A 20,747-nucleotide genomic window follows, 5' to 3' on the forward strand; every position below is an offset into this window, starting at 1 on the left:
GATATTGATTGACATTAATACCAATTAAGGATTTAGGGGACAATATCGATATCGATACCAATACCTATCCGGATCGAATTGGATTGATGGGTATCGGTCGCTCTTGCCCTTTTTTTTTAGTACTAATTTACCCCTAAAACGATACGGATAACGAATTCGGATCGATCAGTGGTCAGGGATTAGGGATCGATCTTAGTAGAAACCGATCCAATACGGCTGATACGAGATCGATACTTGCCTAATCCGAATCAATTATTCATATCATTTTTAGGATAAAACAATAAAAAAAATATACATTTTTTGAATAAGCAAAGGACAAAAGTGATGAGCCAGATTGGTACCGATACCTAAATCCATAGTGTAGTGTTTGGGTACAAGCAAATTCTCTTGGGAAAATTACCTGATTATCTACTTTTGGGTTTCACTTTACTAAATTATCTAACTTGTGTTTCAATTAACAACAATCTCTAAAATCAAGTTTGGATTTACAAAAATACTTACAACAATGATTCTCCCTCAATTATGTTTTTTTTTACCATTTTACTCCCGATTCCTTGCACCGTACCTTCTCCGATGTCCGATCACCTTCCCTGCAACTCTCGCCCTCCCCTACCATCCACCATACGTCACCATATTTCTTACCCTCCCTTCATGACCGTGGTTGCTGGCCTGGGATGGTTGCCAGTATTGGGTGTGACTGTGGCCTTGTTGATCGGAATGAACAATTTTCCCTTTTTTTTTTATTTTTTTTTTTATTAGCTAAGACAACCGTTAAGGGGCTTCCAAAATTTGACGGGCAAGTCAACTGAAGTAAGGCAGAACTATCATCCCTCTCAAAGTGTGTTCGCCTTGGTAGGTGTTGGCACGACCCGTCGTCTCTTAACGATCATAGACGAGTCGCCTTACACCCCCAATTCTCTTTCATTAGGTGTGAGCGGTGTGGCCCATTAATATGAAGTACCGAGTTGGCAGTTGTCTCTGTCGCCGCCAGAGTCGCCAGACAGTTTTTTGCCGTTTTGATTGTGACTTGTTACGGTCTCATGTTTCTATTTATAGTGGGATAAGAATATCAGGTTCAGGCATTTGTGTAAATACATCAGATTGGGCTGATTCTATTTACATTTATGGGAATTTAATTATATGGTTCCCGAAATCTATTCATGAGGAGTCCTCATTCAAAAATCCAGGTTCTAAAAACTATATATATTTGATTCATATTTGTATTTATTTAGAGGAATTTGTGTTCGAAAATCCAGATTTTAAAAACTATCCGCAACTATTTAGAAGCTAATCAGATACAATGCTGACAATATCATATTTAATTTGTATTCAATTTTCTTACATCTTTAGCAGGAAGGCTTGAAAAGCCTGATGGTGTATATTCTATTTTTTATTTATTTTTTAGAATAATGGAGGCGTGTGAACCCTTCTCCCATTAATTTATGACCACTCGGAAAGAACAATGGATCTAGGAAGAAACATAATTGTTGACTCCCGTATGACATTTATTATGATATTCGAATTCTTAGGTCACCATAAGTAATTAAAAAGTTCTTTAAAGTAATTATATAAGAGATACTATATGGTGTAATGCAATTGGATAATCCACTAAATAATTGGTTCCAAGATACTATAAATGTGTACTTTTTTCTTTGGGTGAAGAATTTTTCTTTGCACTTGGTATGTCTTCACTCAAGAGAAGATTCTCTTTTTCAAATTCAAAATTCCTCTTGGGAATTGTGAAGTTTTCTTTTGTTTCCCCAAAAATTTTCTTGCCAAAAACACAAGAAAACATGAGAAAATATGAAAAAAATAATAAGACAAAAAATAATGATTACACAATGATTTCCCCTATGTGTCTATCTCTCTCTTAAAATTCAAATTTTTTTGAATTTTTTTCTTTTCTTTTCATTTCTTCTCTTGGTAGCCAAATATACATAATCTTTTTATTTTCTTACCATTTCATTTATTTTCTTTTCTAGATTCTTTTTTCCTTTCTTTTCTTTTCTTTTCTTCTCTTGGCTACCAAACATAGTAAATTCCAATTTAATTCTTAGCAGCACAAAGAAAGCTTGGCCAAATTATGAGTCATTGTCAGAGACATAGTGATTAATAAAACTGGAATAATACAAAGACTGAGATTACAGTGGGAGAACACAAAAATTTGCACATAAGAAGTCACAATTATCTTTTTAGAAAAAAGAAACCTAAAAGGTGGGACCCTATGCCTAGACCCAATGTGAGATGAAATGACCATCCCATCCCTCATGGAAGGAAAAAATCTCATCGCTATTGATACTTTTAGTAGTGCTCAAGTGCATGAGTCACGCTACCTTTTAAGGAATCCTCTCCCTTAACCCTTATAAATGGGAGGAAAAAGTTGTAAGATGTAAATTATTCATATTCAATAAAAATTTGTTTTTTGTAAAGAATTTATCCTAATCAAAATTACTAATTTTTTACTTTCTCACTTCGAGTGGACAAGGTTTTTGTAGGTCCTTTATAGGAGCTCTTTGCCACACTTTGTAATTACTACATGATAATTGTAGTAAATTCCATAACAATTTAACATTCTCACTTGTCATTATAACGAGCTGAAAATTGTTTATAGAAGTAGATTATTTGAGCAACAATGATTATTGAAAAAATAAAACAAAATGAAAACTCTACGCACATAGCCATATTATTGAAATGATTCAATTATAGGGAATTCTTTTTCAAAATTAAAGTTAAAAAAACATGTATGAGAAGGTTCAATTAATAAAAAAAAAAAATAGAAACATCAAAAGGGTTCCATAACTAATATATATATATATATATTTTAAATGGCCCGTGCAACTTATACGTATAGACTATAGATATGAAATCACCAAATGCTCTGGAGTTCCTCTATTTATTTATTTTTTTCTATTGTTAGATATCTCATTTGTATATATCTTCTCTATGTTTCACGAGTATCTAGTGACTTATCCATAGAATTTAAAAATATTAAATATTTATGTAAATGAGTTACAAAAATTTAATTTCATAACTAAAAACTACCATGGAGTAAAAAACTACATCAGTTAGCAAGATCAGTTTCTTAGTCTCTCTTTAGTTTGATTTCTATTTGTATTTATTTGACTTATTTCTAATTTTATAAGTGTTTGGTATAATTTATATCACTCATTTCTATTTATAATAAATTAAAACAAATCACAAATTACAAATTACTCTCAAGCTATTTGGGATTATTAATAATAAATCATTTATGTTGATTTTTGCCCTACTTTAAATGAGCAAATATGCTAAACTACTCAAAATCAAAGGTAAATAGGCAACTTTAGTATGTTTTATAGTTTTCCAATAAAAAACCCCTAAGCTCAATGCTGAAGGTGAAACCTGAAACATATTTTCTCATTATATAATATATTTTATAAATACTAACCAAACGAATACTATTTGTGGTCCATAATTTATTATCACAAATAATTTCTAAAAAATAGTTAATAAATACAAATAGAAATCATACCAAAAGAGCCTTAGGTGTAAGCTATTATTTATTTTTGTCTTTTTTGGAGTCAAACTGTAAGCTAATTCAGTTGGTAAGTCTTTGGCATGCTGTGCCAAGATACTAAATCACATTATTAAAATCTTTACTAACCTCAATTATAAAAAAAAATTAATTGGAAGCTTTATGGGTTAAGGAGAAATGCGTAGCCCATAAAATTTTCAATTAATTATTATTATTGTTGGATCTTCCCCCGATTCTCCTCTTCCAGTTACAACTTTATGATGCTTGCATACGTCAAGGTAATGGTGGCCTAATCAATAATTAATCAAATAAATAGATTCTGTAATCATGTAATTGTCTCTTGCTTTCACTAGAAGGGAATAAACAAGGGAGGGATATTCTTGCAAATGATTGGAAGGTGGGGTCATAAGAATTCTCAATTTTTGTTTTTTCAAAACTTGCCTGGACTTGCATGATCCACGCTGCTTTTGGCGTTTGGCCAAAGTGTAATTGGATATAAAAAAAGTGACTTTGATTTGGTATGATTTCTATTTCAATTTATGGGTGATTTTTATTTGGAGCGTTGTTTGGTTTTTACATATACTTTTAGTGAAATAAAAAATAAATTTCATTGAAATTATAAAATAAAAAGAAATTACTTCAACTTTGAAATTGTAATGGCATTCACTCTTACTCTTTAAATTAGCCTATATTTGGTAACGTTTTAGAGGCATTCAATCTTACTCTTTAAATTAGGTTGTATTTGGCAACGTTCCAGAAAAACATTTATGGAGTTTTAAAACAGAATAAAGCGTTTGGTGCATTTATGAAGTGTTTTGTTTTTTTTTTAACAAAAAAAAAAAAAAAAAAGAGAATTGATGAAACGAAAAAAGGCAGTTCCGTTGCTCCAAAAAAAAAATGATATTTTGACATAGAAACTGAAATTTCTGTTTCTAACACGAGACGTCGTTTCTGAAACAGAAATGTTACCAAACGTAGCCATAACATATAATTGTTTTGATAGGTAAAGAAGTAATTTCAAGTTAAAAATAAAACGTTTTCCTATATGTTCTCTGATGGTCTCAGCACCAATATTGTTGCCAAGACTACTACTATCCCGATTGCCATCACCACCATTCTCTTCCCGCTCTTTTTCCCAAAAGAATATAAAGAATCTATTCTTAGAAATTGAACTATCATATGCATCCCAATTCCCAATACAAGGTAGTGATTCTACAGTCACACAACTTGGCCAGAACGAATGCTATGACCGATAAATGACTGTGCACAACCTGATTAGGTCCGACCCATTGCCACCCCTAGTTAAGAAAAGGGAAAATTACATGATTAACCACTTTTGGGTTTCCCTTTACGAAATTACCCACAAAAAGTTTTGGTCAACAAAAATACCCAAAATTAGGTTTAGGTTTACAAAACTACCCAAAACAGTGATTCTCCTTCATCTACCTATTTGTTTTGTCATTTTTACCCCTGGCCAAGGTTGTAGCATGGCCTGATGGAGGCCGAGGTGGAAACCCGGCCTGATGGAAGCTGAGGTGATAGCGCGGCCTGATGAAGGCTGCAGTGGAAGCCCGCGCTCCACCTCTGCCTCCGTAAAGCCGTGCTGAACCTAGGCCTCCATAGGCCGTGCTTCCACCTCAGCCTCCATCAGGCCGTGCTTCCACCTCGGCCTCCATAGGCCGCGCTCCACCTCTGTTTCCGTAAATCCGTGCTGAACCAAGGCCTCCATCAGGCCCTGCTCCACCTCGGCCTCTATCAGGCCGCGCTATCACCTAGGCTTTCATCAATCCGGGTTGCAACCTCGGCCTCCATCAGGCCGTGCTACAACCTTGGCCAGGGGTAAAAATGACAAAATAAATAGCCAGATGAAGGAGAATCACTGTTTTGGGTAATTTTGTAAACCCAAACCTAATTTTGGGTATTTTTGTTGACCAAAACTTTTTGTGGGTAATTTTGTAAAGGAAACCCAAAAGTGGTTAATTATGTAATTTTCCCTTAAAAAAAGGCTACGAAATTGACTTACGGCCCTATCCAAGTATAATAATGATTAGAAAAGGAGAATAGTGTTTTGCCATTTGGTGATTACTGAAATGGAAGAATTGCATGTTTTTTATGGATATAGGTGACGTATCCAAATTTGATGGAGTTCTTCGAGAGTCTTGGAGTGGACATGGAGCTTTCGGATATGTCATTTGCAGTGAGTCTAGACAAGGGCCAGGGATGTGAATGGGGAAGCCGTAATGGGTTATCAGGCTTGTTTGCACAGAAATCTAATTCTTTCAATCCTTACTTCTGGAAAATGCTCCGGGAAATATTCAAGTTTAAGACCGATGTTCTCAAGTAAGTCTTCTTATTCTCTTTCCCTAATCTGCAATGAAATATATCATTTTCATTTTTTCTTTATTTTTTTAGTCTGTTAAATGAACCAAAGCCCCAAAACCAAATAGTTGAGTTTCTTTAACAGAAAAATGAAATGGAGAGAGAGAGAGAGAGAGAGAGAGAGAGAGAGAGAGAGAGAGAGAGAGAGAGAGAGAGAGAGAGAGAGAGAGAGAGAGAGAGAGTATGGTGATTGGCTTCTCATGAATGTGTGCTAGCATTTTTTAAAAACACAGATTGGAATATGCTAAATCTGCCAAGTTGATTTGGAATCAACCTGGGCTAATTTTGATACTAGACCCGATTAGTTTGACTGAAATTAGATTGTGTCCAGCCATTTCGAAATTATACCACTTTAACTTCAAACTGGTTTACTAGGTGAGGAAACCCAAGGCCATAAAATCCACATCAAATCTCTTTCGGAATCGATGTACAATCAGCCCCTATATCAAAGAGAAATTAGATTAGCCGTATGTTTATTCACCTGAATGTATGTGTGAGGATCCAACACTTGTTCTTTTTGTTTTTATATATGCCCCTAATAACAAAAACCAACAAATTCGATGAAAAACAAATAAGATTTGCAGAAGACATAAGATTTAACGAGGTTTACACACCGATGTGGTGTGCTACGTCTTAGGGCAAAGAAGAAAATGATTCACTATGTTGGAAGAAAAGTTATAATGGAGATCTCTCTCAAGAACACCCAAATCACAGCAAGAAAACTCGTCTAGAAACTCCGACACAAAAAACCCTTAAATCTCATCATTGCTTGTTCAACAAGACAGTAGTACATATATATACTCCTTCAAATTGGGTGGATCCATTGGGCCGCGGTCGTGCAGTACCATGGGGGCATATCGGCCCAACTTCTTTGGTACCATCACAAGTTTTAGAAAAAGTCATATTCAAATTGCTATTAAAATATGTTGAAACGAATCAATCTTTAAAACGAGTCAAGAATTTGAGACAAACGTGATATTCTCTTCACCTTTGTAATGGCAAGAATTGGACGAGCAGCGGATCCAAGTTTCGTTCGTTCATATGGGGATCGTAACATCTTACCAAAAAAATAAAAATAAAAAGTAAACAGTTCTCAACGGTCGGACCAGTCCGACATGAGTGCTACGCTTACTTGTTAACTGTTTCTCTGCTGTTATAACCGTTTTACCAAGCGACGTCAATTGCCGAGGACGTATTGAGACTTTCTTCCCGCCTTTCTGTTTTTTCCTTTACACACAATCTGGGTAGCTGCCCAACTGGCATGATTCCTTCTCTTTGATCCTGCGACATTTGACCGTTTTCCAATATCAACCTTTAACTTCTGTTTGGCTATGGGAAATAGAGGAGTTATTATTGGAGAGATATGAATCATACAGTTAGAAGTTATCTCAAGTCTCTAGCCTTTGTGAATGGTTGGCTTCTGTTTTGAGAAGTAGTGATTCAGCTGGAGATAGTTAATCTAGTTGGTGTGAAGTTTGAGAACATACACATATATCTCAAAATGTTCAAGGATTGTAGGTAGGCATCATCAGATGGAATTGGTTCCCCTTTCCAATTAACAAAGTCAAATTGATCTGCTTTTGCCGTTTATTGAAGATATCCACAAATTCAGATATTATTGAAAAGCTGTTCAGATGATGTTGTGTCGGATACAGCTGGGTAATTTGCTAACATCGAGGCTTATAACCTGTCTAATTGGAACTGGGAGTCCCAGATGGAATTTTCTGTACCTAAGCCATCAGAATTCAGAGGCTTTGCATGTTTTGGCTCTCGATAAGTTATTGTATTCCATGAGCGGAGATGCCAGTGCTTTCAGTCCAATTGTTTGAATCTAACATCTGTATTCAAATCCTGTGCGGGCTTGAAAGTTCTTTCTCATGGTGAGCAGATAAATACCGCATTTGCCAAATTGGGTTTTCTGCGGACATGTAAATGAAATACGGTAGAATGGAAGCTGCAATCAAGGTGTTTGATGTATGACCACCGTGAAAAATGTGGTTTCTTGAATTGTCAATATTGCAGGCTACTGCAAGCATGAGCTTTGCGAGCAGGCCCAGAAGCTCTTCCATGAAATGCTTGTGAGGAAAGTTCTCTCCTGATATCCAATGATTGATGAGATGATACAATTTGGGGATATGGAGACACGCATCAGTATTTTAACAGTGGGCCTTGGAGGAATACAGTGTCATGGACCATAATGATTGGTGGTTATTCAAAGGCTTGAGACATGTATGAGATAACCATTTTGGTTGTGATCACTGCTGCTGCTGCTCAATTAGGAAGTGTTGATCTGTGTACCTTTAACGTGGAAGCATTGAAGAAAGCTTTGCTACATTCAATAAGATACCTAGGAAGGACGTAGTATCCTACAACACTACGATAACAAAATACCTAAGAAGGTAATAGTATCCTACAAGTCTATGCCCTCTCCTTGTTTACTATTATGATTGGAGCCAAGGTTCAAGCAAACTGCTTCACCTTCACCAGGACCTTACTGCTTGCTCTAGTAGGGGTTGGGGGATGAGGGTCTTAGGCACTTCCATTTGATGCTTAAGCTAGGTTACATTGAACCTATAGTGAAGCACTATGCATGCTCAGTTGGACCTCCTTGTGGTGTTGGCCATTGTTAGAGCAAACACCTAGAAATACAAAAAATAAACCAAGACAGATCCTCACAACACACAGAGATTTAACGAGGTTCACACACCGATGTGGAGTGCTACGTCCTCGGGCGAAGAAAGAGATGTTTCACTATGCAAAAGAGAGATTACACCCAAGCAGCGGCGAGAAAACTCGCCCTGAAACCCTAGCTCGAAAAACCCCCTAAAATACAATGACTTTCTCAACAAGACAACAGTACATTATATACTCCAAGTCGTGGGGAGACCCATCGGGTCGTGGTCAATCTGGTCAAACCCCTCTGCTTCCATCACAGATCTCAAAAAACTTCCCATTCGGGTCGCCATCAAAATATGTTGGAGCGGGTCAATCTTCAAAACGGGTCAAGAATTCGAGACTAACTTAACAGCCACCTTGACGAGGCCCACAACCTGATTGTTAGCATGCCCATCAGACCTGAGCCTAGCTTGTCGGGTGCTCTGTTTGAGATTGAACCTGGAAACCCAAGAACTTAAGCTATTATTGCAAGGATGTACGCAAAGAGGAAAATGTGGGATGCAGGCATGCAGCATATAGGGTGAGGGGAATTATGAAGAAAAATGAGTATTAAAAGCATTGTGAAGCAGTTGAGCCGAGATCTGTAATTTTTTTGACTTCAACTGGTGGTTTAGAACTCAAAACCAATGAGAAAATTATCACTTTGTTAGAATTCATTGATGACATTGTCCAAGATTTGGTAATTTTTGTCCACATTTTCTGTCAGACAATCTCTTGGCTGGATGTTTTCTTACACATTGATCTTGAAAACATTTTAATTTCTTTCTTTTTTCTATTCTAAAGAAATACTGTAGTGGGTACTTAGTTCTAGAGATAAATTTGATAAAAGAAGAGCAAGTGAAAATTATGTTTCATAGTTTATAGCATTCATATGTCAAAATGTGAATCTGCATTTATTTTTCAAGGAGGCAGGAGGAGAAATAACTTGATTTTTTAATGTATCTGTATGACTGTAACTTCATTTTATTGTCATTTTTATGGTTCAGCCTTAGCGGATTATATTTCAGAACCTAACTTACAATAAATATTAGCTTTCAGGAATAACCCTCTTGATTCGTTAAAAAACTGAATGAATGAAAAACACTTGAGGGAATGTAAGCTTGGGAAAAATTATAGGGGGTTAAATCAATGTTTTCTCAAGCTTACATTCCTTAATTATAGGGTTATTCTTAACCCCTATAATTCATATATGGTCTGTGTGAATGTCCGGCTTGAGAAAAATGGTGAATTAGGGGAATGATATCAGATTTTTTTTTCCTGGGGGGGGGGGATGGGTTTCAATTTTTTCTGAAATGATGACTATTTTTAACTTAGTCATTGTTTAGTACATTTTATTTTTAATACTAATATCTCGGTTGAGGAGACAGCAAGGTGAGAATAACAAATTTCCTGCCACTTTCACATGGTAAATTGACAATAATACAATTAACGATTCAGTTACATGACAACTAAAAAAAAAAAAATGATTTTCTATCAACAAGAAACATCTGAAATTTATCAAAAGTTCTGCAGTAATTTCCATCTAAGATCTTGCCTATGTTACCACTTCTGTGACTGAAAGAGAGAATATACTGATGTGCAGTTACCTTGAAGATCTTGAGAACAACCTTGACATTGATCGCAATGAAACCTTGGGGCATTTCATCAAATCACGTGGTTACTCTGATTTATTTCAGAAGGCTTATCTTGTGAGATCTCTCATGCATTTTGATCTCTCACATGTTATGGCTTTATTTTTAAATTTGTACTTCCAAAAACATATTTTCTTTTGTCATCCAATATATAATTATGTTGCTGTCGTCTAATTCTGCAGGTGCCAATATGTGCTTCAATCTGGTCCTGCCCTTCAGAAGGAGTGATGAACTTTTCAGCTTTCTCTGTTCTTTCATTCTGCCGGAATCATCATCTTCTTCAGGTAAATTCCTCAAGTTTACCACAGGTTTCTAGTATTCTTGTGTCTTGTGGTGCTTGTTTAATGCTTAAAACTTCTTTTCAACTGTTGCCAGACTATTCCCATATAAGCTTTTGGAAATCTATAATAAATTTACTTTGGTCTATGCTGCAGCTCTTCGGCCGTCCACAATGGCTAACTGTCAGATGGCGTTCACATACTTATGTCAATAAGGTTATATTTTTATATCATTTTGCATTATGAGTACCCTAAATCATTTAGGTTACTGCATGTTTTATTTATTTATTTTTTCTTTATCCACCATATCTGTTTCTTTTATTCAACTAAAACATTTGGCTGAAACTTTTAATCAACATGGGGAAAACAAAATTAACAGGTTAGAGAAAAGCTGGAGAGTAAAGGTTGTCAAATTAGAACAGGATGTGCAGTGCAGTCTGTTTCAACTTATGATGGGGGTAAGCAGGTTCTTCCTTGGCTGAATAGTTGACGTACTTTCAAGAAACATTATTTCATGAAATCTCATTTTATTCATCTAGGTTTCATCTTATAGAAACTGATCTCAGATATGTGCATGGAAACCTGTTTCTTATAATGTCACTTTCACAAGGTTCAAGATCAGCATGGAAATTTGTTTTTTGCTTTAAAATAGCTCTTCCACAAGGTTCAAGATCAACAGGGAGAAACCTCACCCTTTTTGTTGGTGTCAATATTTCCTTTGATTTAGAAATTATTAGGTGGTTATTGTGTTTGTGCAACTTGAAGCATGGATACATTTGGGTGTATAGAAACATTCAAAAGAAACAGTTCTGGTGTTATAATTCTTTGGAATAAATTTGGAACAGAACATGTATGTGACATCTGGTCTATTTTTTTTCTTTTTCTTTTTGAATGAACTGGTTGAAAAAAAAAAAACACATTTGTTGTTTATTGGAGAAGCAGATTTGATGTTGTTTTAACATTTAGAAGCCCAAATTTGTAACAAAAAGTAACCCAATATACCCGACTCTCAAGCTCGACTCTATCTACTGCCACCTCTGCCACCACCACCACAGAACAGAAGATATACTTTCTTTTTTTTTTTAGTGGAAGAAATACTTTTTTCCAGTTTTACCATGAATCACTTTTTTGTGTAGAAGTATTCCAAATGAACAGAAACACAAAAAAGTATTTCTGACTCTGAATTACTAATTTGGAATAGAAACGTTGCCATACACAGCCTTGGTATGCAAGGATAGTTGTGCCATCTTAAGTATTGAAGGCTCTTTAATGCTTTATGACTATTTGAAAGAATTAATACTATAAGAATATTTGGAAGAAAATGTTTTATTTTGCTAATTTATGGGTACAGCTGAATGCAGAGCCGCTCAAGGCTTCAATTTATTTATTTTTATTTTTATTTTTTTAGCGTGGGGGGAGTAGGATAGGTTCTTTAAACAGGATAGCATGAGGAGACCCAATGGACAAAATTTTCCTACTTTCTTTCTTCTTCTTCTTCACTTTTTTTTTTTTTTTTAAATCATGTGCCAATAAAAAATGGAAGCAAACTTTCTTCTGGAAGTTATCCTTCAGCATGCTCGATTTTAAACCTAAAATGATAGGTGTATCTTATCAGAAATTGAAGTCATTAGAAGTTAATTCAGGGTGACAATACAATTGTATACCTGAAGATTTTAAGAAACAAGCTTCTGAGGGTAAGATAAATTTTCTAAAATTCTAAATCTTGATGTTGGTATTCCTAAAGCATTAGAAAGAAGGATATTCTTAAGTACATTTGAATTTTTTGGCATGCCATAATTCCATCGATCATAACCATGTGAATTTTTTGGTATGCCATAATTCCATCGATCATAACGATGAAAACTTTGCTGCCAAATTGGCAGGTTGTACTGTATATGTAGATGGCTTACAAAAGACGTATGATGGGTGTGTTATAGCTACACATGCACCAGATGCTTTAAGTATATTGGGTGAACAAGCAACACATGAGGAAATTAGAGTGCTTGGTGCTTTTCAATATGTTTACAGGTGCCTTCTTTGCCGCCTATGCATTTTGTATCTTTGTGATTAATGTCTTTAAGTTGTCGAGATCTTCTATTTGCATGGAATTATAATTGAAATAAATATTAGAAAACACATAAAATCAAATTCAATTATGAATTGTGTTTCAGTTTGCACATGGGAGTAGGTATTATGGTATACTTTTTTTCCCGGGGGAAGAGGGGAGGGGGGCTTATGACAGTTTTGTTTGATAAACTAGGGAAGGATAGCAATAATGAGTGCTATTATAGTGAATATTGGAGTAGAAAAGATAGCAAGTTAAGAGTGATGCGCAAAGAAGGCAAATTTTCATTTTCCTTGTTTCTTTGTAGCCTTGCCAGCTGGACTGTCCAATTTTCATTATCTTTACTAGTTTACTTGTCCAATCTATGGGAAAAGTAGCCCTAATTTTTTGGGTTGTTTAACATATTTTTTCTCTCATGGTCTTATGAAAGTTTTCCTTGTCTGCCGTCACCTCTTCTTTCACGGTTACACATATTACATTAGATAGGTTAAGAAGCAAGTCATTGATAAGTCGATATAACAACAACAAATATATCGTATATGATGGAAAACGTCCACCCTATGTCATGTGGGTTCTGCTGTTCAAGGATTTAAGTATCGGTATTGGTATCGTATTGGAGGGGTGATTTTAAGAGATCCATGTTGCCAACCCCATTTATGTGGGATAAGGCTGAGTTGTTGTTGTTGTATTGGGTATCGTATCAGAGGGGTGATTTAAAGAGATCCATGTAGCCGCATTTATTTGGGATAAGGCTGAGTTGTTGTTGTATTGGGTATCATATCGGAGGGGTGAATTTAAGAGATGTATCTTATTGGAGAGACGCAAGATACACTAAAGATACACAAGGAAATGGTCAAGAAATGCGTAGATGTGCTTATGATACATATAAAGTACAACTTTGAAACATAAAACACTTTATAATGCAATATGTAAATATATATCAGCTTGATGCAATGTATTTGGTTCTGTTTTTATCTAATCTAGTGATGCATAACAAAAGAAGAAAAGAAAAAAAAAAAGTCCCCAAAACTTACTATTTTTCACCCAAATTTCTTTTGATCGGTGATTTGAGCACTGTAAATCCCCCAAACTTATTGAAATTTTGAAGGTTATGGTCATTTTCCATTTTAGATGATTTTATCCAACTCATATTGAAGAAAAAACAAGTTTCCAAGGCCTTCGGTTGTCCTCGGTTTTGTATTGCGCTCATGGTTACTTTTTGTGGGCTTAAAGGAGGTGTATCAAGTGTATCGTATCTGTTTCGGACCGTCTTGACCCCGTATCAAACCGTGTCATTCGATATTTTTTGAAAAATAAGTATCGTATTGATACCTACTGATATCGATACGTATCGGATGATAATTAAAACCTAGGTGTGATAGCTGGAGTCTGACTTAACTAACTGTTGAATATTAGATATTGTGAGTCAGTCGATATGGATTAGTGAATTAGACTGGGTACCCGGTAATACTCTATGTAGCAATCATACACAACTTCCGAGTGAGAATACCAATTAATAATCCAGATGCCATTACGGATTCCATAAATGAAAAACACGTATTAAACAAAATATGCATTTATGAACTTGCAACATTAAAAACTCCAAAATAAATTTTGCACTAAAAATCTAGTGTAATAGTGTCCAAGAAAAAGAAATGTATTTTTCTGCTTTTATGCAAGATATGAACACAGCCCTGTCAGCTAGGGTGTCTGACATGACATCTGGATAAGTGAGAAATAAGGGGAGAATGCCCTGCAAATCATAACCATGAGCTTTATCATTTCATTTCTTGTCTAAGTTAGTTATTGCAATCATTTGGACCCTCAACTTCTTTTAGGATGACTGCAAGCTGTGCCTTCTCATTTTTTTTTTTCAAGTGGACAGCACTCATATGATTTATGTGATGAGTGTGCTTTGTGTTTTGGTGTTTCAATTCATAAATGCATTTTTCTTTAATTCTTGTAAGTCTAAATTGATAATGTTGAATGATTTTCTGTATTGGCAGTGATATTTTCCTTCATCGTGACAAAACCTTAATGCCGCAAAACCCATCAGCATGGAGTGCATGGAATTTTCTTGGAACCATAGAAAACAAAGCATGTTTGACATATTGGCTCAATGTGCTCCAGGTATGCAACATACTTTTCTAATGGGTGAAGTTTTTCCTAAAGCTTATAGGATTTGGTATTTGGGTAATTATATCAATAACCTAGTCTTTGTATAATTTCCTTGCTAAATGGTTGCCACTTGTTCACTAAAGAATAAGGATTGTGGATTTCAGTTTTTAATCACATCAAGATAGCTTGAAACTCTTCCTTGCAGTTAAAATTCTCTAATTGTTTCCTTAAATCCTTGAACTTGCAGAACATTGGCGAAACCGATTTACCATTCCTTGTGACTCTCAATCCACCCCATAAACCAGAACATACCATGCTTAAATGGACAACAAGCCATCCTGTCCCATCAGTTGCTGCATCAAAAGCTTTGTTTGAGCTTGATGGAATCCAAGGGAAGAGAGGAATATGGTTCTGTGGCGCATACCAGGGTGGGCTTTGGTTTCTCTTGATGTCACTAAATACTACTATTAATAAGGTTAAAAGGAAGTAAAATAATATTAAGTTTATGGAACTGATATTGGTAGAAGGAGCAAGCATTCTACACATTGTCTTGTTTAAGGCTACTAGCTGTGGAATTAGAACTTTGACAGAAGTATCATGTAACCAGAGACGGGATTTTATTGTCCAAAGTTGAATCAACGTAGCAAGAATATATATAAGGTTACTGAAAATATGTCCAGCATTTTAGATCAAGAACCTTATGGTTCTACATGCTAGCAGTATTAGTAATCTGTGTTAAAAGGTGAAGCCTGAAAGTAGCAAAGTATAGGCACTGCCCCAGAACTAAGAAATGCATTTATTTTCCAGTAAAATATCCCCTCTGTTTCTTAACAACCACTCTTTTTGTGTGTGTCAAAACAAGAAAACTCAAGCCTTAGCATAAAGAATGTATCATTTGTTCTGGCCATGCATATTTTATTCTGTCCCAGAAACTTTAGAGATGTCTATTTTACTCTGGCTACTTCTTTTGCAGGCTATGGATTCCATGAGGATGGGCTGAAGGTAATAATGAGTAGCTTTCTGTAATGTCTTACTGATGGTTGGAGTCTTGGACATAATCTCGATTTTAGCTCTATATTTTAGTTAATGAGTTTATGACATAATATTTACACACGATTTGGCAGTTGGAAAAAATTTTGGATATTTCTTTTTCTTGATTTTGCTTCTTTGGTTTAATTCATTATTTTGGGCAATAGACAGGGAGTATCATTTTCTTGGTTTGTTCAATTGGTGTAGGTCTTTCATTTGATTAAAACTTGTCATATTAGTCATGCACAACTCATGAGTGTGGATCTCTTGCAGGCTGGCTTGGTTGTTGCTCATAATATGCTTGGGAAGAAATTTGCTCTTCTGAAAAACCCAGAACATATGGTACCTTCTCTGGCAGAAACGGGAGCTCGCTTTTTTGTTACTAGGTTCCTTGTGCGTTTTATATCTGCGGGATGTTTAACGTGAGTTCACATCCTGAAAATGGATTATATCCTTTCATTTCATATATTCTTGCTTTCAACACTTGGATAGCTTCGTCCCTGCCCCCTCCTGCCCCCCCCCCAAAAAAAAAAAAAAAACCTTCTGTCTGGTAAATTCACTGTTGTTGAGTTGTTGAGCCTTAACCTTTTCTGGAATTCTTCACGAAACTGTTCAATTCTCTTACAATTGAACTTCATGAACTATTGAGACTAGCAGAAATTTTCTACTGTTTTGGAGTTTATAGGTCTCATATGTTGAAACAAATAATAAAGCACCAATACCTCTTGTGTGCTATCATTCCTGGTCCCAGGAATTGCTTTATTGTGGTAATAGAATGAAATAATCAAAGACGTAGTTCAAGACATTATGTTTGCAAAAAATTGGTTGGTACAAGGTATTAATATAAAAAAGGTACTAGGAACAAAAATATAATAACTTGGATTAAGCTGGTAATAACTTGAATGTGCACTTCTCTCTATGCATAAGTCTCATTAGAATACTTGAAACCATGAACCCCATCTTGAGGTCTGAATTTAGAATGTCTCCAGATGATCAGAAACATTGGTTGGTACAAGCTATTAGAAGAAATGTTCTTATAAAGGAAGTAAAACTTGGAACTGGACACATAAACTTAGTCATCATTTTTGTGCTACATATATAAATTTCTTTTTGGATTCATTCATTTGGAGCATTAAACTTACAGGTCAGTCCTTTCTGCTATTGTCATTATTGTATGTTTGGCGCATGAGCCATCCCAATCAAATCTTTTATTTTCTTATTGAGACTATGTCTAGGATCCTTTGCATGCTCATTTTCTTACTCCTATTCTTTCTGCTTAATCCATCTCAACAATTTTTTTTTTCATTGGCATATTATTATGATCTTGGATCATTTGCATGAATTGTGTCTCAATGTGTTTTTGGATATATAAACTAATCTTCGGAGTGCATATATATAGTCTGTGTACTGAACATTTTTCTTTGGCAAGTGCCTAATAAAACTCTGTTACTTATAAAAAAAAAAAATTGTTTTGGATATGTGCAGTTTATTAGAAGAAGGAGGTACTGTTCTTTCTTTTGAAGGAACCAGAAAAATTTGTCCTCTAAAAGTTGTCCTAAAAGTTCACAATCCCCAGTTTTACTGGAAGGTATTTCCCCTTGTTACTTGATGTTATCTTTGACTGGACAATAGACACTTTTTGTCAGGGTGAAAGAAAGTACAAGGATAAAAGTGAATTATTGATTGAAATGGAATTTTCACATGATACGAAATGCAAATATGTTGCTTTTATTTGAAAAAAAAAAAATATTGTACAAAAATGTATGCCACTATTGAACAGCATCAGGATTTTTTTCACAGGTTGCTACACAGGCTGATTTAGGCCTTGCTGATGCATATATAAATGGCGATTTCTCTTTTATTGACAAGGAAGATGGTCTTTTGAATTTATTCATGGTACGGAAAAGTTTATGTTCCAATGTAATATTTGGCTTCTGAGGTCCAAGTATCCATACGTATTTTGTAGATTCTTATTCCAAAATTTCCTGTTCTTAATTCTTGTTTGCAGATTTTCATTGCTAACAGGGATTTGAATAATTCTATCACAAAACAGAATAATAGAAGGTATTCTTCTGGTCACTAGATATATGCTACAAATTTTTTTTATAGTATTGTTCTACTGAAAGTCATTACCTCCAGACCTACCAAATTCCTGGCCCCAGGGGTTGGTGGACACCATTACTTTTCACTGCTGGGATTGCATCTGCAAAGTATTTCTTCCGCCATGCTTCAAGGCAAAACACTCTCACACAAGCTCGTAGGAACATCTCCCATCATTATGATCTGGTCTGCTCCACTTTTGTCGACTTTATAAATATCTCTAACTATTTGTTTTTTCCAGTTAGGAATTTGTCGTGGATCTGTTGTCTTTTTCAATGCACTGCCATTATTTGGTGGGAAAATAAAAAATTTAGAATAAATTGTTTAATTTGAAGTTTTGTCTAATATTGTTCCAAGTGGTCACTAATCCCCCCCTTGTAAAGTGTGTAAGTTGTTAGATTTCCAGTTGAGTCAGCCATTGATCTATTATTAGAGTTGTTTACGGCCAGGAAAATCCGTAAAAAATTTGTATTAGACTTCCAGTTGTATCGTGACTTTGCCATCTCCTACAATAACTGAATTTCTAATAAGAGTTTGTGATACACGTGTGTGCCTCAAATTTATTTCCGTTCTACAATGTTGATTAGCTGTTAAGAATGTGCTTGTATCTGTGGCCAAATATAGTTAGCAAACTAAGAAAGAACATTAGTTTGCCAGGCAGTGATCATCTCCATTTCTTACCACAAGTAAGAGCTTGGCATGAATGCTATTGACTGGTAAGAATATTTTATCTTAGATGGAGCTTTGTGTGTGTGTGTGTGTGGACATTGAAGGCTACTTTAATCTTCAATCCATTGAAATTACCAACTCTGAGAGAACTTATTGAAAGCGAGCAATCATCAGTGCCATCATGTGGCAAGTAACATAAGTTATTTTATTTGTGTCTTGATTTTGATTCTTCTGATATACTGTTGTATGGAAAGAAGGAATATTCCTGTGTACATATGAACAGAATAGGTCTTCATACTGTGCCAATCACATAAGAGCATGATATTTGATTACTCAAAATTATAAAAGGGACTTTTACTTGGTTTCTTTGGACTAATCCACAGAAACATCCTGTGCAGAAATTTTTATGTACATAAATTTATTCATATATCCAATTACCATGGCATAGGTTGAGAAACATTCCTTTACAATTTTAAGGTTTATAGACAGATAATGGCATCTAAATTTGGAAGTTCATTGCTTTTAGAAAGGACACTGTTATCCAAGTTATTGTCACAAAACCGATTTTTGTTTCTCATGAAATAACCTTGCTTTACATGGTTCCAAAACCGGTGTTTATGATGATCAACAAATGGTGATCATTTGATTCTTATCTTTTGAACTGTCAATCATTAAACTAAATGGTAATAAGGATTCATGCCCATTTTATCTGTGTAGCTCAGAATCATACCAAATCTGTAATAGGAAGACCGTAAGGGTTGGTATTGTATTTGCATATCATTAAAAGGGGGCTGTGCGCTTTTTTCCTCTGTGAAATAACATTGGTTTTTGTATTTTGGTTTAGTTGTGTTAAATGCACCTTGTAATATATTATACATGATGTACTTCAGCTATTAGACTCCAAAATCCTTGTATCATGCTGTATTCGATGTCATCAAATTTTAGGTCATGCTGCTGTTGGTTCTCTATTATGTATAACTTGAGAATATGGGTTTGTTTCATTCAAATATGTGGTTTCTGTCTTCTTTATTATGAAATGGTTGCTTTTATTTTGATTGCACTGAATATAATCCTAAGATTTGTTCTCTCTTTTTTTTGGGTGTTCTAGAGTAATGATCTCTTTGCTCTGTTCTTGGATGAAACAATGACGTATTCCTCAGCAATATTTAAGGTTCCCCTCACCTCCTTGCAATAAATTTATCTTTAGATAATATATAGAATCAATTTGATTCTTTTTTTCTTTTTTTTTTCATCTTATATCAAAGATCATATTATGATACTTCCATGTGCAAAATCATCCTATAGGAGGAGGATGAAGACTTGAAGACTGCACAGATGAGGAAAATCTCTCTTCTGATTGAAAAAGTAAGTTTCTCTAGAACAGCCTCATTGAATTATCTTTGGAATTCAGCCACATGCTTTCAGATTGTGTTGACTTTTTATAAACATATTCAGGCCAGAATTGATGAAAAGCATGAAATTCTTGAAATTGGATGTGGCTGGGGAAGCTTAGCCATTGAAGTCGTCAAACGAACAGGTTGCAAGTATACTGGCATTACCCTGTCTGAAGAGCAACTGAAATTTGCCGAAAGAAAAGTAAAAGAAGCAGGGCTTCAGGTCTTAAATTTCTTCGAGTCTTACTGATTGTGTTACCAACAATAAATATGGAATAGACACATGCACACACACACACACATGTATATACACACTTTTTTAACATGTTGAGAAATTCTTCAAAGCTATTTTCCTGTAGCTCCTATATACTTATTTGCCCTTTGCATGATAATGCCAATATTATCACTTCAGAATTTTGTCAATTTTTATAAGAAACATACTCCAAGAATTAGTCCAGGAATATATATATATATATATATTTTGGTCTAAGATTTTAATTATATGGAAATAATCTCAATTGATTTCTATTTTATCCTTTATAATATGCCATTAAACAAATTTTTGAACACGTTTACAATAGTTTTGACAAAGCTGAAATGCTGAATAGAGTTCTTGTCTAGGTTGTTCACATCTATGCTCCAACTTGAAATGCTGAGAGATGTTATGTGTTTTAGGGATTCATTATTTCATTAGAGGTATAATTATTCATTGTCAATTTTACTTATCTTTAGTTGATCCTTAGTTGCATTAATTTCTCGTACTGTCATATGCCAGTATGGTCTTGTAAATGGTAGTTATGCTTCACAAGGATCTCAGTTGTCGTTGTGTATTACCTTTAGATGTCAATCTCTTTTTCATCCTTCAAATCAGTAAAGAGAAGTAAAAATACATTC

General features: G+C 35.0%; 1 protein-coding gene across 1 annotated transcript in view; it reads left to right on the forward strand.

Moving 5' to 3' along the window:
• The window catches only part of LOC122092215, a 68,252-nt gene that overhangs the window by 44,210 nt on the left and 3,295 nt on the right, over window positions 1–20,747 (forward strand). Inside the window, exons 24-40 of the mRNA XM_042662555.1 lie at window positions 5,637–5,854; window positions 10,152–10,257; window positions 10,383–10,484; window positions 10,635–10,694; window positions 10,858–10,936; window positions 12,362–12,506; window positions 14,550–14,673; window positions 14,909–15,089; window positions 15,635–15,663; window positions 15,964–16,112; window positions 17,176–17,278; window positions 17,491–17,586; window positions 17,699–17,754; window positions 17,853–17,976; window positions 19,568–19,630; window positions 19,765–19,824; window positions 19,915–20,076. Coding sequence (XP_042518489.1) covers window positions 5,637–5,854; window positions 10,152–10,257; window positions 10,383–10,484; window positions 10,635–10,694; window positions 10,858–10,936; window positions 12,362–12,506; window positions 14,550–14,673; window positions 14,909–15,089; window positions 15,635–15,663; window positions 15,964–16,112; window positions 17,176–17,278; window positions 17,491–17,586; window positions 17,699–17,754; window positions 17,853–17,976; window positions 19,568–19,630; window positions 19,765–19,824; window positions 19,915–20,076 — 1,857 coding nt within the window. The remainder of the gene's footprint in view (window positions 1–5,636; window positions 5,855–10,151; window positions 10,258–10,382; window positions 10,485–10,634; window positions 10,695–10,857; window positions 10,937–12,361; window positions 12,507–14,549; window positions 14,674–14,908; window positions 15,090–15,634; window positions 15,664–15,963; window positions 16,113–17,175; window positions 17,279–17,490; window positions 17,587–17,698; window positions 17,755–17,852; window positions 17,977–19,567; window positions 19,631–19,764; window positions 19,825–19,914; window positions 20,077–20,747) is intronic.

Source organism: Macadamia integrifolia, chromosome 10, assembly GCF_013358625.1.
Source record: "Macadamia integrifolia cultivar HAES 741 chromosome 10, SCU_Mint_v3, whole genome shotgun sequence".
Lineage (NCBI taxonomy): Eukaryota > Viridiplantae > Streptophyta > Magnoliopsida > Proteales > Proteaceae > Macadamia > Macadamia integrifolia.